Source organism: Eptatretus burgeri, unplaced genomic scaffold, assembly GCF_056783735.1.
Source record: "Eptatretus burgeri isolate ZD-2024b unplaced genomic scaffold, Ebu_testis_v1 Ebu_testis_scaffold_3191, whole genome shotgun sequence".
Classification (NCBI taxonomy): domain Eukaryota; kingdom Metazoa; phylum Chordata; class Myxini; order Myxiniformes; family Myxinidae; genus Eptatretus; species Eptatretus burgeri.
Genome location: NW_028225141.1, coordinates 103,285 through 118,932, shown reverse-complemented (window position 1 = coordinate 118,932; position 15,648 = coordinate 103,285). Strand labels below are relative to the sequence as shown.

The window sequence follows — 15,648 nt, the reverse complement described above, 5'->3', positions numbered from 1 at the left end:
GTGGGTGCTGAGTCTGGGTTCGATTCCAACACCACGGAAGTATAATCACGTGGGGTGGGTGCTGAGTCTGGGTTCGATTCCAACACCACGGAAGTATAATCACGTGGGGTGGGTGCTGAGTCTGGGTTCGATTCCAACACCACGGAAGTATAATCACGTGGGGTGGGTGCTGAGTCTGGGTTCGATTCCAACACGACTTGGATCTTCATTCGGAACGTTTCAAACGCGTGACGTCACCAAGCGATCTCCTTCCTTTTTTAAGCCACGCCCATCCGCAAGCTTCACGTATTTAACAATAAAACAATTTTATTCACATTTAATACCACACAACATGAGGTTTACAAAATTGTTTGTGTGTTTAAACCTCCTTCCGAGAACCTAACGGTCCAAAAACAACAACAACAACAACATTCAGAAGAAGAAGAAGAAGAAGAAGATCCGGTTTTTGAATCGAAGAAAGACGTTGAACGAGAGTGACTTGTGCGACGCGTCCAGTCCCTCTTGGTTCGGAGTGCGCGATGTCCGAGGAGGTCACGTGGAAGAAAGCGCGGCATCTGGTGAACACCGGTTATCATTGTGCGGGGGTGAGGTCGGGCCGACATGTCGGGGTTAAAGGCAGGGCCGGATTTAGGGCAGGGCCCACAGGGCCACGGCCCGGGGCCCCGCGCCTCCCAGGGGCCACATGGCCACGGCCCGGGGCCCCGCCCCTCCCAGGGCCCACAGGGCCACGGCCCGGGGCCCCGCGCCTCCCAGGGGCCCCGCGCAAACGCAGAGATTACAAGAAATTCTGCTATTTTCCCCCTTTTGTTTGTTTGTGAAAAAAATCTAGTTCGTTTGTGTAAATGGTCAGTGAATCACGAAACAAATACTCAATATCCCTGTTAATTTGGCATCTGTTTGGTTTTGTTTATCATTTATTTTACATCTTTTAACTTACTTGTTTTCCTTTCCACTGATGTTAAGAGCGCAATCTTAAGGTCGACCACAGAAATAGGTCACACGAAAGAAGTGAGGGTTTTCCCAATCCCAGCAAGCTATGGCCGTCTCGATTTCATTTTTACAAAGTTACACGCCCGCCCTGAATCTATGTTCGCTATGTACCGCACAGGCGTACTGGCGTGGTTATACTATAATGGTGTAATTCAAGTTTACACACCGGATGATATTTTATGATATTTATAAGATGTGTTGTGCCGCCACACTGTGCCGGTTGACTCGTCATGCATGTTGATTGTTGTTGTTTCCCTGTGGCTTCGCCGAGCGTGAGCCAGGAGACGCTGTGTTAAAAATGTCGCCTTGCCATGTGGTTTTTTTCTCGCTGCGATGAAAAATGCGTTTTGTGCCAGACTGTGGCCAACAACAGTGTGAGTGACCAACAACAGTTGGTCGTGCCAACATGGGGTTAAAGGTCGTTGTGCAGACTGTGGCCAACAAAGGTCGTCGTGTGAGGTCGTGCCACCAACAACAGTTGGTCGTGCCAACATGTTGGGGTTAAAGGTCGTGCGGGGGGTGAAGTCGTGCCGACATGTCGGGGTTAAAGGTCGTTGTGCGGGGCGTGAGGTCGTGCCGACATGTCGGGGTTAATGATCGTCGGTTACTGCGAACACTTGATTGGCCAAATCGTCTCCTTCTGTGAAATAGTTCCTTGTGTGTTGTGGAACTGTGAACACACGGGAGGGAGGAGGGAGGGGAGGTTAAATGATGATATAAAAAGAGAGAGTGCTCGGAGGGGAGAGGGGGGTTGGAGAGGTGAGGATAATGTGGGGGGAGGTGTCGATTGGAACGTGGAGGGGGGCGAGGGGAGGGTGAAAGGAGCATTGATAGTCGGGGGATAAGTGGGTAATATAAGGGAGTATCGGGAGTGGGATGGGAGGTGAGAGGAGTATCCCATGGTGGGGGAGATGTTTGAGGAGGGAGGGGAGTTGAAGGAAGGAGAGGAACTCTGTGAAGAGTGGGAGTGGAGAAATGGGGAGGGGGTGATGTGGATGAGTGAGGAGAGGGGGTGGCGTTGTGGAGACATGATGAGGGACGGACAGTTAGTGATGATTCCTTTCGTACAATGAAACTTTTGAACAAGAAAACATCTCAAAATGACCACAACCATCATCACCCATCATGTACCAAAGTGTATCAAAATCTGTCCTCATTAAGAGGGTCTACAGGGGGGTTTGACCCCACAAAATAGGTATTTTCTCTCTTCTCTGAAACGACACACACTATTTCGATGAAACTGGACCACAACCTTCATCAGCATTAAAAAAACCATCAGGGTCTCAGGAGGTCTAGGAGGGGGGGGCAGAGGTTGAGTGACTTTTGCTCCTGATCCAGGTGAGCTTCAGGACGTGTGGTCCTATTTTTGATTCCTCGGGTCCGTAAATAAAATTTGTGTTGTCAAAGAGAGTGACCAATTACAAAGTATAAGTAGGAGGACCATGATGTGTCGTTGTTGTTACCTCCACCACCGAAGGTGAAGCAGATGATGTTTTCATCCCCTTGCTGTCTGTCTGTCTGTCTGTCTGTTTGTCTGTCTGTGTGTGTGTCCAGGATATCTCAAAAAGTCGTGAACGGATTCAGACGAAATTTTGTGGACAGGTTCGTTGTGTGACGAGGAAGAATTGATGAGATTTTGGTGAAGATCCGGATCCGGATCCGGCTACTAGAATTATTTAATTTTGCGAAGTGATTCTTCACCGTTGATCGGGCCAACAACGATATACAGCACGATATCTCAAAAAGTTGCAGACGGATTCGGATGAAACGTGGTGGACTGGTTGGGTGTGTGACAAGGACGAATTGATTCATTTTTGGTGAAAATCCGAATCTGGATCTGGATACGAGAATTATTTAATTTCTCTCAGTGATTCTTCACCGTTGAGAGATCGGCCCAAAAACGATGGACAGCGTGACATTTCAAACATGTCATGGGCTCGTTATGTTCTCGTGGATCAAGCATTGTGTGGCGGAGGTGTGCGCTCCAACGAGTGTCCTCGTGTTTGGTATCATTGCTATGAGAGCCCTTTTGGTACCAATGCCAGATTTTTGGGTCCGATGCCGATACCGATTTTGGAGAGTCCGAGTCCACCGATTCCCGACGGACATTTTGTCAAAATAAAAATAAAAAAATTTCAAATTGATTTTTAAAACTTCTATTTCATGAAACTTTCAATATTTGAGAACATTCAACAGAAATTGTACGATGAACGAGCAAATAAATAAATAAAAATAGACATCAATAACTTTTTAATGGATTCACCATAAAAACATGTGAGAAACGAGAAGGGCACTCGGAAGAGCACGTACCTCCTCCACACAATGCCTGATCCACGAGAACATGACGAGAACATTACATGTTTGAAATGTCATGTGACACAGTAGGAAATCTCTCAATGGGTGAAGAATCACTTAGATAAATTAAATAATTCGCTTATCCAGATCCGGGTTCGGATCTTCACCAAAATCGAATCAATTCGTCCTTGTCACACACCCAACGTGTCCACCGAGTTTCATCTGAATCCGTCCACAACTTTTTGAGATATCCTCTTCACAGACAGACAGACGGGGATGAAAACATGACGTCCATCTCCCTTCGGGTGGTGGAGGGAACAAGTTTCACTGCAATGATTAACAGTGATGAACTCGAGGGGGAGCACTCGGTAGAGTGCAAAAGCTCCGCCGCCAATACTGCTGGGTCACTCAAGTGAACCTGATATCCTATTCATTCAATTTGACGTCAACAGTGCTCACAGAGTTATAGTTTGCAACTTTCCCTTTTACTTTTAACTTTTACATACTCAATTCATTCATCATAACTAGATTCCTTGAGACAGAAATTGATTTTACGTGGGCATATCCACCTGAAGTTCCAAAATCAGCCGCAATTATAATTTTGGCATGTTTTTTGTTGGAAATCACTTATAACATGTAGAAATGCAAAAAAAAAAAAATCGAAATTTTGTTGAAAAAAAAGTTGCAAAATTTTTTTTTCTCTAATAATTATTTTGGGGGGGGGGGGGTTGGAAATCACTTAAAACATGGAGAAATGCAAAAAAAAATTTCAAATATTTTTTCAAAATGGCCGCCGTTAGCGGCCATATATATTGGATTTTGGACGAAGTCCAAAATCTAATGGCATGATCCGTGGACCATACCTAATCCCCCCACCCAGTTTCGTCGAAATCCGTCGAGGAGTTTTTCCGTAATTCTGTTCACAAACAAACAAACAAACAAATAAACTAATGTCACCCGCAGGGTGACCCGTATCTTGCCAAAAGGTGACCACGTGTGACTTCTTTAAGGTCACACTGAGGTGAACAGAGCTGCTATCCACCAGGAGCGAATCCTTGAGGAATTTCTGCCGACGAGAGATTCCGATGAGAATCGTTCTACAGAGGAACCATGAAAAATATGCTTTTGCCACATAATGTCACCAAATGACGTCATAATGTCTCAAGCTTGACATATCTAGAAAGCACTCATCGAGGTGTTCAATTTGAGGTACGACACGATATGGTTCCTAAAACTTGAAAATTTGACCTTGGGGTCAAATATGTTTGACCTGAGGCGCTAACCATGAAGGTCAAGGCCAATCGCCACCAAAAATTAATCAGCTGAGCGCCAGACCATGAACTATATTCCCATGAAGTTTGAAGACGATCCGATCAAAATTACTCAAAAAAATAAGGGTTTCGTCGACTCCCCTGATTTGCGCCAAAGTGACCTTGACCTTCAAAATTTTGTGCACTGAAAGGGACCTCTATCGGCCTCTGATATGCGAAGTTACAAAAATTTCCAATGATAACTGTGCTCTGCAGAATGATTTATACGTGATTACAGACAAACAAACAAAAAAAAACAAAACAAAAAAAAAAACATACAAGCTGACTGACAAACATATCTTGCAAAAACTTCGTTTTGGCAAGAAAACAAACAAACAAACAAATAGAAACGGAAGTCATCAATATACTTACGAAATCTTTAGATTAGACTTTAGATTTCGTAAGTAACAAACAGAAAGGGGTGAAAACAGTAACCTCCGCTCTTCGATGGCGGAGGTTAACAAGATGTCTGTTATGGAAATGCCGACGAACCTTGTGTCTGCACGGAACACCTAGATTGACAGAGATATGGTGTGTGTGTGTGTGTGTGTGTGTGTGTGTGTGTGTGTGTGTGTGTGTGTGTGTGTGTGTGTGTGTGTGTGTGTGTGTGTGTGTGTGTGTGTGTGTGTGTGTGTGTGTGTGTGTGTGTGTGTGTGTGTGTGTGTGTGTGTTAGATCGGTGGCCAAGGAAGTACAGACCAAGCTGCTGACATGGATGATCGAATAATAGAACTTGATCAGCACAAGCTGCGTGAATTGCTGATAAAACAGGAGCAGGACCAGATCCGAGGGAGACTTGAGAGCCAGGTGAGTGCTGCCAGCTGCACACACCAGTGAAGTAGTTGCCGACTATCAACACATATATCATGAAAATTACCCTTTAACTTGGTTCCTTTGTTTTTGCGACCACAAGAGGACACCTGAGGAAGCAGTCAGCGTGACGCCAAATTTATGCAGCAACTGCAGGGAAACCCAACAGATCCCGGACCAAGCTGCTGACATGGATCAAAAAAAGGAACTTGAACAGAGCAATCCCAAGCTGCAAGAATGGATGCTCAAACAGAAACAGGACCGGCTCCGAGGGAGACTTGAGAGCCAGGTGAGTGCTGCCAGCTGCACACATAGGATGAAGTAGATGCCGACTATCAACACATATATCATGATAATTACCCTGTAACTTGGTTCCTTTGTTTTTGCGACCACAAGAGGACACCTGAGGGAGCAGTCAGTGTGACACCATCTTTCTGCAGCAACTGCAGGGAAACCCAAGAGGTCCTGAAATTATCCATGAAGTTTGGCGAGGAACTTCATCACAATGTACGTCCATGCAACTTCTGGTGACCTTGTTTCGCTTTTAAAAGCTTCCAACTGGGTGAACAGTGGGAGAGGGAGACCACTGATTTTATTTATTTATTAACGGTGTCTACAATTGTGCTATCAGCCGAAGTGTGTCAGGGAAGGAGACTGCATTTGTTTATGCCGTTGTCAGAATGATGCAACACAAGGCAAGGGATCACCACATCACTCTATCCTTCCATGCTTTCCTAACCTATGCACAATGCAACGATGGTCGCTCTTCCATCCACTAGATCTTGTGGAGATGTTTTGTTTACTATTGCAGATTACACATGGGACGAAGACCTAAAATGACGTTGATGTCGTCCTTCGGGAATTGCAAGGACAAGAAGACCGGACTAATCGACGCAGTACATGGGATTTGAACCTGGAACCACCAGATTTACATGCAAAGATTCCAAAAAAACTATTAAATAATGAAAATCGTGATGAACAAAGATCTTCGGTCCTGGCAGACAAAGGGGTTGTGGATGGAAAGAGTGTTGCCTATCGTGGGGAGGGTATGTACTGCAGGCTTGTGCGGATGTTGTTACCTTGTGTGGTGTATTGCCTTTCACACAGCTGAACCGAGTCGAGCTGATTCTCCATAAAGAGCAGACTCTTCGAGAGGAAGCTTTGGCGGAGAAAATGAAGCTGATGCGCCGTAACCTGGAATTGGAGTTTGAGCTGGAGTCGCGTCCCATCAAGAAGGATATCCCGCGTCAACAGAAGCAGCTTGAGGTGTGCACGCCCAATGGTCTTGCAACGGTCTCGTACTTTTCATCACGTGGTATTGATTCATTCAATGTAACTGTTCCTTCATTGTTCAAGAACTCAAAGTGCCGTTCGTCCATCTTTCTCACTCAATCCATCTCTTTCCTGTTGAACAAGCAGCAGGTTCCTTTGTTTTTTTTTTCTCACGTTGATGTGGCATGCTTGTTGTTTTGCTCTTGTAGAACCGAATCCTGGAACTGGAGGCCGAGCTCGAGGAAGAACGCAATAATGTTCAAATGCTCACTGCAAACGCTGAGAGAAGGAAAGAACAGGTGAGGAACTTCAGTTTAATTATTAAATATTTTTTTATTTTACACTCAGTGACTCACCTGAGGGAGTTGGAGATCGCATGCTTGCCCAGAGGGGGCATGGGGACCGGAGTGATGGAGTACATGGGGACCGGAGTGAGAGGGTACATGGGGATCGGAGTGAGAGGGTACATGGGGACCGGAGTGATAGAGGCCATGGGAACCAGAGTGAGAGGGTACATGGGGACCGGAGTGAGGGGAGCCATGGGGACCGGAGTGATAGGGTACATGGGGACCAGAGTGATTGGGTACATGGGGACCGGAGTGATAGGGTACATGGGGACCAGAATGATAGGGTATATGGGGACCAGAGTGATTGGGTACATGGGGGCCAGAGTGATAGGGTACATGGGGATCAGAGTGATAGGGTACATGGGGACCAGAGTGATTGGGTACATGGGGACCGGAGTGATAGGGTACATGGGGACCGGAGTGATAGGGTACATGGGGACCGGAGTGATAGGGTACATGGGGACCGGAGTGATAGGGTACATGGGGACCGGAGTGATTGGGTACATGGGGACCGGAGTGATAGGGTACATGGGGACCGGAGTGATAGGGTACATGGGGACCAGAGTGATAGGGTACATGGGGACCGGAGTAATAGGGGCCATGGGGACCGGAGTGATTGGGTACATGGGGACCGGAGTGATAGGGTACATGGGGACCGGAGTGATAGGGTACATGGGGACCGGAGTGATAGGGTACATGGGGACCGGAGTGATAGGGTACATGGGGACCGGAGTGATAGGGTACATGGGGACCGGAGTGATAGGGTACATGGGGACCGGAGTGATAGGGTACATGGGGACTGGAGTGATAGGGTACATGGGGACCGGAGTGATAGGGTACAGGGAAACCAGTATGTCAGGATCCAGAACTTCAAATAAATCATTTTTACACATTTAACAAACTACTTTGTGGACGAACACAGTGAGGTTACATAGTGTTATGAGGAACGACACTGGCTGTGGGACAACACTCGGATGGGAAGGTGATGAATGAATCAGGCGATGAGAGTGAAGAGGGAAGGAAACATAGCAACCTGAAACAATATGGAGAGGGTCGAAAAGATCACGCAATGGGACTGATGATGGCCTGTCAACTCAGAGCCCGAGAGGGAAGGACTTGCGATCTTTTGGTGGACCCCGTTGGTAGGTGAGTTCTAGGTTATCCTGCCAGGCCATAAAATGATGAAGTTATATGTATTAAATTGTACGTCTGCTGGTCAACCGGCTGTGCATGGAGCTCCTGCAAGAAAAAGGTGAGCGGAAGAACCCTGACCGTAACAAGATGTCATTGGAGCAACAGATGAGGGCCTCAATCCGTGTGTGTGTGTGTGTGTGTGTGTGTGTGTGTGTGTGTGTGTGTGTGTGTGTGTGTGTGTGTGTATGCTGGGCCTCGGGGAGATAGCATCTTACTCATGCGGAGTATGATAATGAAGCGTGGTAGAATTTTAATTAATTATTTTTGTATTCACAATTGAAGCTCGTGGAAGAGATCGCAGTGCTCTGAGCAGATCAAGACGCAACAGATAAAACCAGGATGCAAAAAAGCAGGCTTTGGGTGGACAAAATGGATACAGAAGGAAACGCCAACGAGGGAAAACTGGAAATTTGGAATGAGGAGGGATTTGGGTAGAGTTTACGAGGGTAGTTGTAGTTGGCCTTTCCAAACTGTTGCAGTTCTTAAGGTTGAAATTCCTCCACGTGAGGCAGCACAAACATTTGTCTCAACAGGTTGCTGAGTGACCTCAGGCCCGAGTCCCCTTAACCCTCAAAGTTTTCATCACAAATGTCAGTTTGCTAAAACTAATGAGGCTTTGTCAGTAACTACCTCCACATTTGCTGAACAGATGGGTTTTCAGTTCGAAAGCAGTACAGTATAACCAACCAATCAACGAAGAGTTTATATTTGAGAGAACGTTTATTTTAAAATTAATTTATTAATTAAAATAAATAATATTTATTTTACGAAACAATAAATAAATGGAAAATCACTCATGGAGCGACATACACTTGGCTAAAGATAACAAAGTAGAACGACACTCAGTAGAGCGCATACCTCCACCAGGCTGAACAGTTTACGTTCTGTCGCCACTGATGGGCTGGATCTGAACCAAAATCGAATCCGCTTGTTCTTGTCACCAAACCATCTCATCCACCTTGTTTTGTCATTACTTGTCCACAACTTTTTGAGATATAATGATGTATATATATATATAAATTTATATCCATAGTTTTTTGGCCCCATCTATCAGTTTTAGAAATTAGGCCTGTGTTCACAATTGACCTTAAAATAATTGGTGGTTGAATTGATGAACCTGAAATGCAAATCCTGTTCAAATTTCAAGTCAATTGGATGAAAATTGACAATTTTAGAAACTCAGCCAATGTTGACCTTTTCACCGACGTCGGCCTCAAAAATAGTTGGTGCTTGAATTCAATAACCGGATTTGCAAATGGTCTTCAAATTTTAAATCAATCGGATGAAAATTGACAATTCTCAAAACTGTTTTAGGAATTTGTCCTTTGTTGACCTTTTGGCCGACGTTGACCTAAAATTAATTGGTGGTTGAATGCAGTGACCTGATGTGTAAATCTTCTGCAAATTTCAAGTCAATTGGATAAAAATTGACAATTTTAGAAATTTGGCCGATGTTGACCTTTTGGACTCTGATGACCTTTTGACCGACGTTGACCTCAAAAATAATGGTTGAATTCATTGACCTGATATGCAAATAGTCTTCGAATTTTAAATAAATCGAATGAAAATTAAAGATTTTAGAAATTTGAAAAAGTTGTTGACCTTTGGCCTATAATGACCTTTTGACTTAAAAAAAAAAAAAAATATATATATATATATATATATATATATATATATATATATATATATATATATATATATATATATATATATATATATATATATATATTGAATTCTGTCGGACCACCAACTCATCCATTTGGTGAAGTTTTGTGAAGATCGGTTTGAAATTGTGACCTGTAGGCCATTAAAGGTGAGCGGACAAACAAACAAACAAACGGAAGTGATCAACAGACTTGTCAAAAAAAAAAATTGCCAAGGAATTAAAAATATTTATTTATTTATTTGCAAATACAGCGAGAACCGCAGAGTGGGAAATGCAAAAGCACAACCAACCCGAGGTTTGTTTGAAAGGACGTGCCTCATGAGGTCCAACGCTCCGGTCACAGAGGTGTCTGCATGAGGAACCTGTGTGCTCATATTGAGTTGGCGGTAGAGGGCGCAGGGGAAACTCACACAATGAGACACAGACCAACCGTACGTGGCCTCTCAATGCATGAAGAAGAAGAGTAGAGATTTGAACGTGCTATTTTAGATGACCACTACAAATTAAAAATACTAATTTGATCCCGAGTGGGTTTTTTTATTGTAAATCAGCCAATTTTCTGACGTGTTGTTTCATTTTCCTCCCTCCGCCAATACGGACCTGCAGATCAAGAAGATGCGCGTACTGGTGGCGGGGATCGAGGACTTTCGGAGACCCAACTTTGAGGTTGCCCTCGCCCAGCTGCAAGGACAGGCCGACAAACTCGAGCTCCGATTGAAAGCCGATGATTGGTACCTTCGGTACGTGAATGCGACATTTAAACAAAGCTGGAAACCTCACCTGTGTGGAGACACGAAAATGTGGTGGAACTGCCGGGTCTCGGCGGGTCTCGGGGTACCCCATTTCTTTCGCATAAAGATGTGTGGGAACATGCTGTCTCACGCAAACGGGTCTTGTTCCGGTGTCCCTACGATAATTCATGGACCGGTGTTTGTGGGTTTGTTTGTTGGGATATACTCCTGTAGTTCGAGCCCAGTTTCATCCAGACTCGTTCTGGAGGATCAGCATGACCCCAATTAATGTACAGGGGTGTTTTATCTTTGCTGGTGGTCTTGGGGGGATTAAGGAGTGATGCAAATCCTCCATGTAAATGTGTATCATGTTGCGCCGCCTCCAGGTGGGGAAGGGTATTACAAGTCTCCACCAGTTACAGTGATTCCTGTCCCCACGTTTTCCATTGGTCGTCAGGTGTTTTGAATTATAATGAATAATAGGGATGAATTTTCATGACATTTTGATGAATAATAACAAAGTCAAAGCATCGTGTCCATGTTTCCATGCACAGCGAACAAGTGAAGCTGCGAGCAGCGAACCACCGCCTGGCCAAGCAGGTGGAGCAACTTTCAACACAGATTGATAGTGAACGTCAGGAGGTGGACAAACAGAAGGAAAAGGTAAGCACAGTGTCACCTGTAGCTCCTGTGGACAAACTTAACAGCAGGTTCATTGCTGGATGGATGGGCCTCCAGTGGTAGGGTTTATAGTGTGAACAGCAGCAGGTGTGTGCACCACGTGATGCCCTCGATACACAGGTAAATTTGTCTTCCTTTCCTTGTCCTTCTCGCTCAAAATGGAGCGACGGGTAGACTCTGTTAGTAATGAAATAACTATGCTTTACTAAGCATCTACTAACTAGTAGTCATCATTTCCGTAACACTACCCCCCAATTTCCTCCTTCAGACCATCCTTGTTCTCAGAGGACGGAGGGAGGAGGGGCACTGCCGGGAATGATTCCGTTCATTAATTCTTACTGTTTGTCGCGTTCTGACGTTTTTTTTGTTGCCTCCGTGTTTTCTGTGTTTCGTTTTGTTTCAAAACTTGTGCTCTTTGGTGAATTTTCATCGGTTTTGTCATATCAGGTTTCCCTGAGGCCGACCCGTCTTCGCGTCTCAATCACGTGATCGTGTTTATTTGTATTTTCTCCTTCTTACCATCAGTTTCTATTTTCCCCACTTTTTCCTCCACCCTCCTTCTAACCCTCCCAACTATACCCTCTTCCCTGCCAATCCCACTCTGATCGTGAAGGTATTCACCACACACCTTCACAACCTTTTCTTCAAACATTTCCTTTCCTCTTCCCTCTTCTTAAAAGCAACTTCACTCTTTTCCCCCCAAGCTTCCCCCAAACCGTTCTCAAAAGCTCCCCCCACCCACACCTTTCTCCCTCAATTCTCCCCCCTCACGCTTGATCTATTCTTCTTTTCGCTGTTCCTCTCGCTCTTCCACTCTATTCACCCTCTCATTTGCTCAAGGTCATCTTCCATCTGCTTGGAAATCAGCAAACATTACTGCCCTGCATAAAAAAGGTGCGAAAACAGATCCCTGCAACTCCATAACCAATCAGCCTTCTCCGAATCATCAGCAAGGTTACGGAATCCGTCATCGCTTCCTATCAAGGTCTTCTGGTTGAGGTCTTGGGGTTGGAATGGGGGTTGATTTCATGAAGTCACTATTTTTTGCATAATATTGCGAGTTACCATTTGCATAACGAGGAATTTCTGTGGGTACTTGGTAGTTCTAACAATGTCGTTCTTGAGTTTCTCAATATTGTGGAGCACAGTACAGGAAGGACGCCATCTCACTCCAGTCGAAGGTTTCACTCTTGAGAAACGACACACCTTGGTTTCGGAATAGTATCTGTTTCTCCACATTTGATTGTTCGTGGCTCTCCATGACATCTGAGGCTGATTGTTAATGGTTGGGGTTGTGGGGGCTGTTTATGTTTGTGCAGGTGAACCTCACTTTGAAGATGACCAAGCAACAACTGGTGGATTCTGAGCTGGACCTTGATTGGTTGGACATGCAGCTTCAAAATGTTCAAAGAAAGCTGGAAGAGCGAGAAGACACCAACGCTATTTTGCAGACTGGATTGTCAAATGTTCTGAATGAACTTTGGTGAGTCAAGAGGGGGTAGTGGGGGTGTGCGGTGGTGGAGGGAGTCATCCGAGTCAAGTCGAGCAAGGGTCGTACCACTCTCATGGTTGGACTATTTGGTTGTGGTTAAAGGACTCGCTTGACACTGCTCCTAATGGCTTCCTGCGAGGGGAAAGTTTGTTCATCCTCCAAACAAATCCAGCGAACGCTCTTTCGCGATACCTTGATCCCACAATTGATTTGGAGGAAGCGAGAGGCTTTATAATTAGCCCCGCGCCCTTGCAACAAAAAGTGGGGTTAAGCACTCAGTCCCGTGCGTGCGTACGTAGAATGTACGTTCCTGTCTGCGTATTGTTATTCCCTTTTCTCGGCAACCACTTGTCGGATTGACACAAAATTATCACCATGGGAACGACAACTCATGGAGAAGGTTTTAGTTTTAATAATGAGGTCATAGTTCATCGTGATGTGGCAGCCATGTTGAAAAAAAAGAAGAAACGTTGGATCTCTGTATCTCTAAAACTGCTCCGTGGAAAAAATTGAAACTTGGCACATGTCAAGTACTCCCCATGGGGAATAAGGTGATTTTTTTTTGTGATGTCATAGGTGTGTTCGTTATGATGTGTGCATCGCGTTCTACGTATGCATCATTACATACATAGAACGCTACATCCGATAAGTATGAACATCTTTGAGGGTCATCTGAGGATAAACTGGTCCACAGAAAGAAAGAAAAAATTAATGATGTCATGGGTCACGTGGTTCGGCAGCCATTTTGTTTTAAAAAGAAAAACCTTCAAAAATCTTAATCTCTGCAACGGCTGAATAGATAGAAGAGAAACTTCACACAAATGTTCCTCAAGCCTTGGTGATACCAAGGTATTCACGCATAATTGATCGGTCACGTGGTCTGACAGCCATATTGGATTGAGAGGAAAATGTTTAAAAAATATTATTTCTCTTGAACCGCTTCATCGATCGAAGTGAAACTTCACAATTATGATCTCGTCGTGAAGGGGAATACACGTTTTAAATTTCAACTTGATCGGATACAAGGTCTGGCAGTCAGAATTGTTTAATTTTTTTAAATCTGGGTTTATTTATTTATATATTTTTTGAATAAGGTTCACTTGGCTGTTCCTGGTTGGGTTTGAGGGTCGAGGAGCAGCAGCTGTAATGAGAATCATATCCAGGATCCTCCTGATGACTTCTTCTTTGTTTTTTTCCTTGTTTTGGTTCCTTCTGATTCCTCCAATGCAGGACTGTTCCGATTTGGTCTTACATTTGATTTTTGATTTTTGTTTTTTTTAAATCCCATCCTGAATTTTATTGAATAAAGAGGATGTAATGGATCAGGCGTCGCATCAAAGCGGGACGTCTTGGTAACCGGTCATCACTGCCGGCAGTTATGAAGCGGCAGTTCGAATGTGAAGAGCGCACGTCGAAAACCGTTCAACGGAGGAAGTTTAAACTTTACCACATGTCACATGACCATTTGATTATAGCACATATTACTTGGATAACGTCCGCCTCCTCAGACCTGACACGGTGAATTAAAGAAATCCTAATGCCGAGAGACAATGTCACTTCCTCGTATGAGAAATTGGAATCATTGTAATCGATTAAGTCTTTATTGTGCTCGCCTGGTGAAAAAAGTTAAGATGAAGAAGACAGGAGAACAGGGAAGGGCGATGGATGAACAATGAAAATGGGGAAAGAGGGAAAACACCCGGACAACAATGTACGGAGACACCAGACACAAGGAGAGGATCAGCAGGACGTGGGTGGGAGCACAGTGTCAGCAGTCAACAGGTGTAGTGAAGGTCGGTCTTGTAATTGGGGGAGATCACGAGGTGGTGGCAAGCCCGGCTGACCCGAAACCCCGCAGGGAAAACCTCAAGACAGCGGACTCGGAAAGGCGGTTTCACAGGCGGAAGAGACGAGAATTAAATAAATATGCCCAGGTGGAGTCGAGCAAAAGCCTTTTGGGAAATGAACAAGCGCTGGAGTTTTTGTCATGTTTAGTATGTGTTGTTGTTTGTTGTCCTCATCACGTGACCCAATGATTTTGTGTTCGGTTTGCAGGCAACAACCGATGCCCTCCTTGGATTTCCCGCCAACCGAGGATGAGAATGAAGATGAAGATGACCAACTCGAGTCAGCTGGAGCCGAGGAAGTTGCTCAATGGTCGCGCGTGGGGAGCCTCATGTGAGCAGCTGTTGATGTGGAATAGAACTGTGGCCTCAGGATGGGTGTGGTGGTGCGAAGGGGAGGAAGAAGAGGGAGGCGCTCATGCTTTGTTGGTGTTTCTACTGTTTATCGATTTACCTTTGTGTTTGTTTGTCGAAAGGCCCAGGTGGAGGCTTCGGGCAAGCTTGTGCCCTCAGGTGTTTCACGTCCCGTTTTTTTCTCTCCATTTGTCTCGTCACCCTGTAGGAGTGGTGTCTTGTACTCAATAAACAGGGACGAAGACTCTGAAGTGGGAACAATAGGTTTAATCCAGGCACGGGGACAACGCAGCACAGCATCGGAACACGGGCGGGTCACATGACCCTCCTTAACCACCTCATCCCCTCACCCCCGCCCCCTTTATTTATTTATTTTACAAATCAAGATTCTCAGGAGGTTTACAGACACGAGCTGACCTTCTAAGGGCGAGTGGATGTCTGTCCTTGCTTACGACTGCTGTGGGTTTCTCAATAAGGGGTACAGGGTCGGGATGGAGTTCAGGTACATTGATGGGTGAAAAGCTTGCATGAGGAAACACCTCATGGAGTGGACAAGATGGGCACAGAGGGTACATGGAGTGGACAAGATGGGCACAGAGGGTACCTGGAGTGGACAAGATGGGCACAGAGGGTACATGGAGTGGACAAGATGGGCACAGAGGG

At 45.1% G+C, this 15,648-nt stretch overlaps 1 protein-coding gene across 3 annotated transcripts; it reads left to right on the top strand.

Annotated features, from left to right (window-relative positions):
• The first annotated feature begins 406 nt into the window (after positions 1-406).
• Positions 407-15,236, top strand: LOC147006314 (uncharacterized). Of its 3 annotated transcripts, none has more exons than XM_085869081.1 (10): positions 407-557; positions 5,270-5,401; positions 5,508-5,693; positions 5,801-5,911; positions 6,512-6,670; positions 6,886-6,975; positions 10,490-10,623; positions 11,169-11,277; positions 12,615-12,778; positions 14,843-15,236. In XM_085869081.1, exons 1-10 carry the CDS (start codon positions 519-521, stop codon positions 14,967-14,969), a joined length of 1,251 nt encoding a protein of 416 aa, XP_085725207.1. In that variant the 5' UTR covers positions 407-518; the 3' UTR covers positions 14,970-15,236. The 3 variants fall into 3 exon arrangements, with proteins under 3 accessions (XP_085725207.1, XP_085725206.1, XP_085725205.1); XM_085869080.1 differs by having other exon boundaries at positions 421-584; positions 10,490-10,614; XM_085869079.1 differs by having other exon boundaries at positions 423-584.
• The last annotated feature ends 412 nt before the right edge of the window (positions 15,237-15,648 follow it).

Coding starts and splice junctions, on each gene's coding strand:
- LOC147006314 (XM_085869079.1), top strand. CDS start 519: ATGTCCGAGGAGGTCACGTGGAAGAAAGCGCGGCATCTGGTGAACACC. Junction 585..5,269: donor CCGGTTATCATTGTGCGGGG/GTGAGGTCGGGC, acceptor TGTGTGTGTTAG/ATCGGTGGCCAAGGAAGTAC. Junction 5,912..6,511: donor GCGAGGAACTTCATCACAAT/GTACGTCCATGC, acceptor CCTTTCACACAG/CTGAACCGAGTCGAGCTGAT.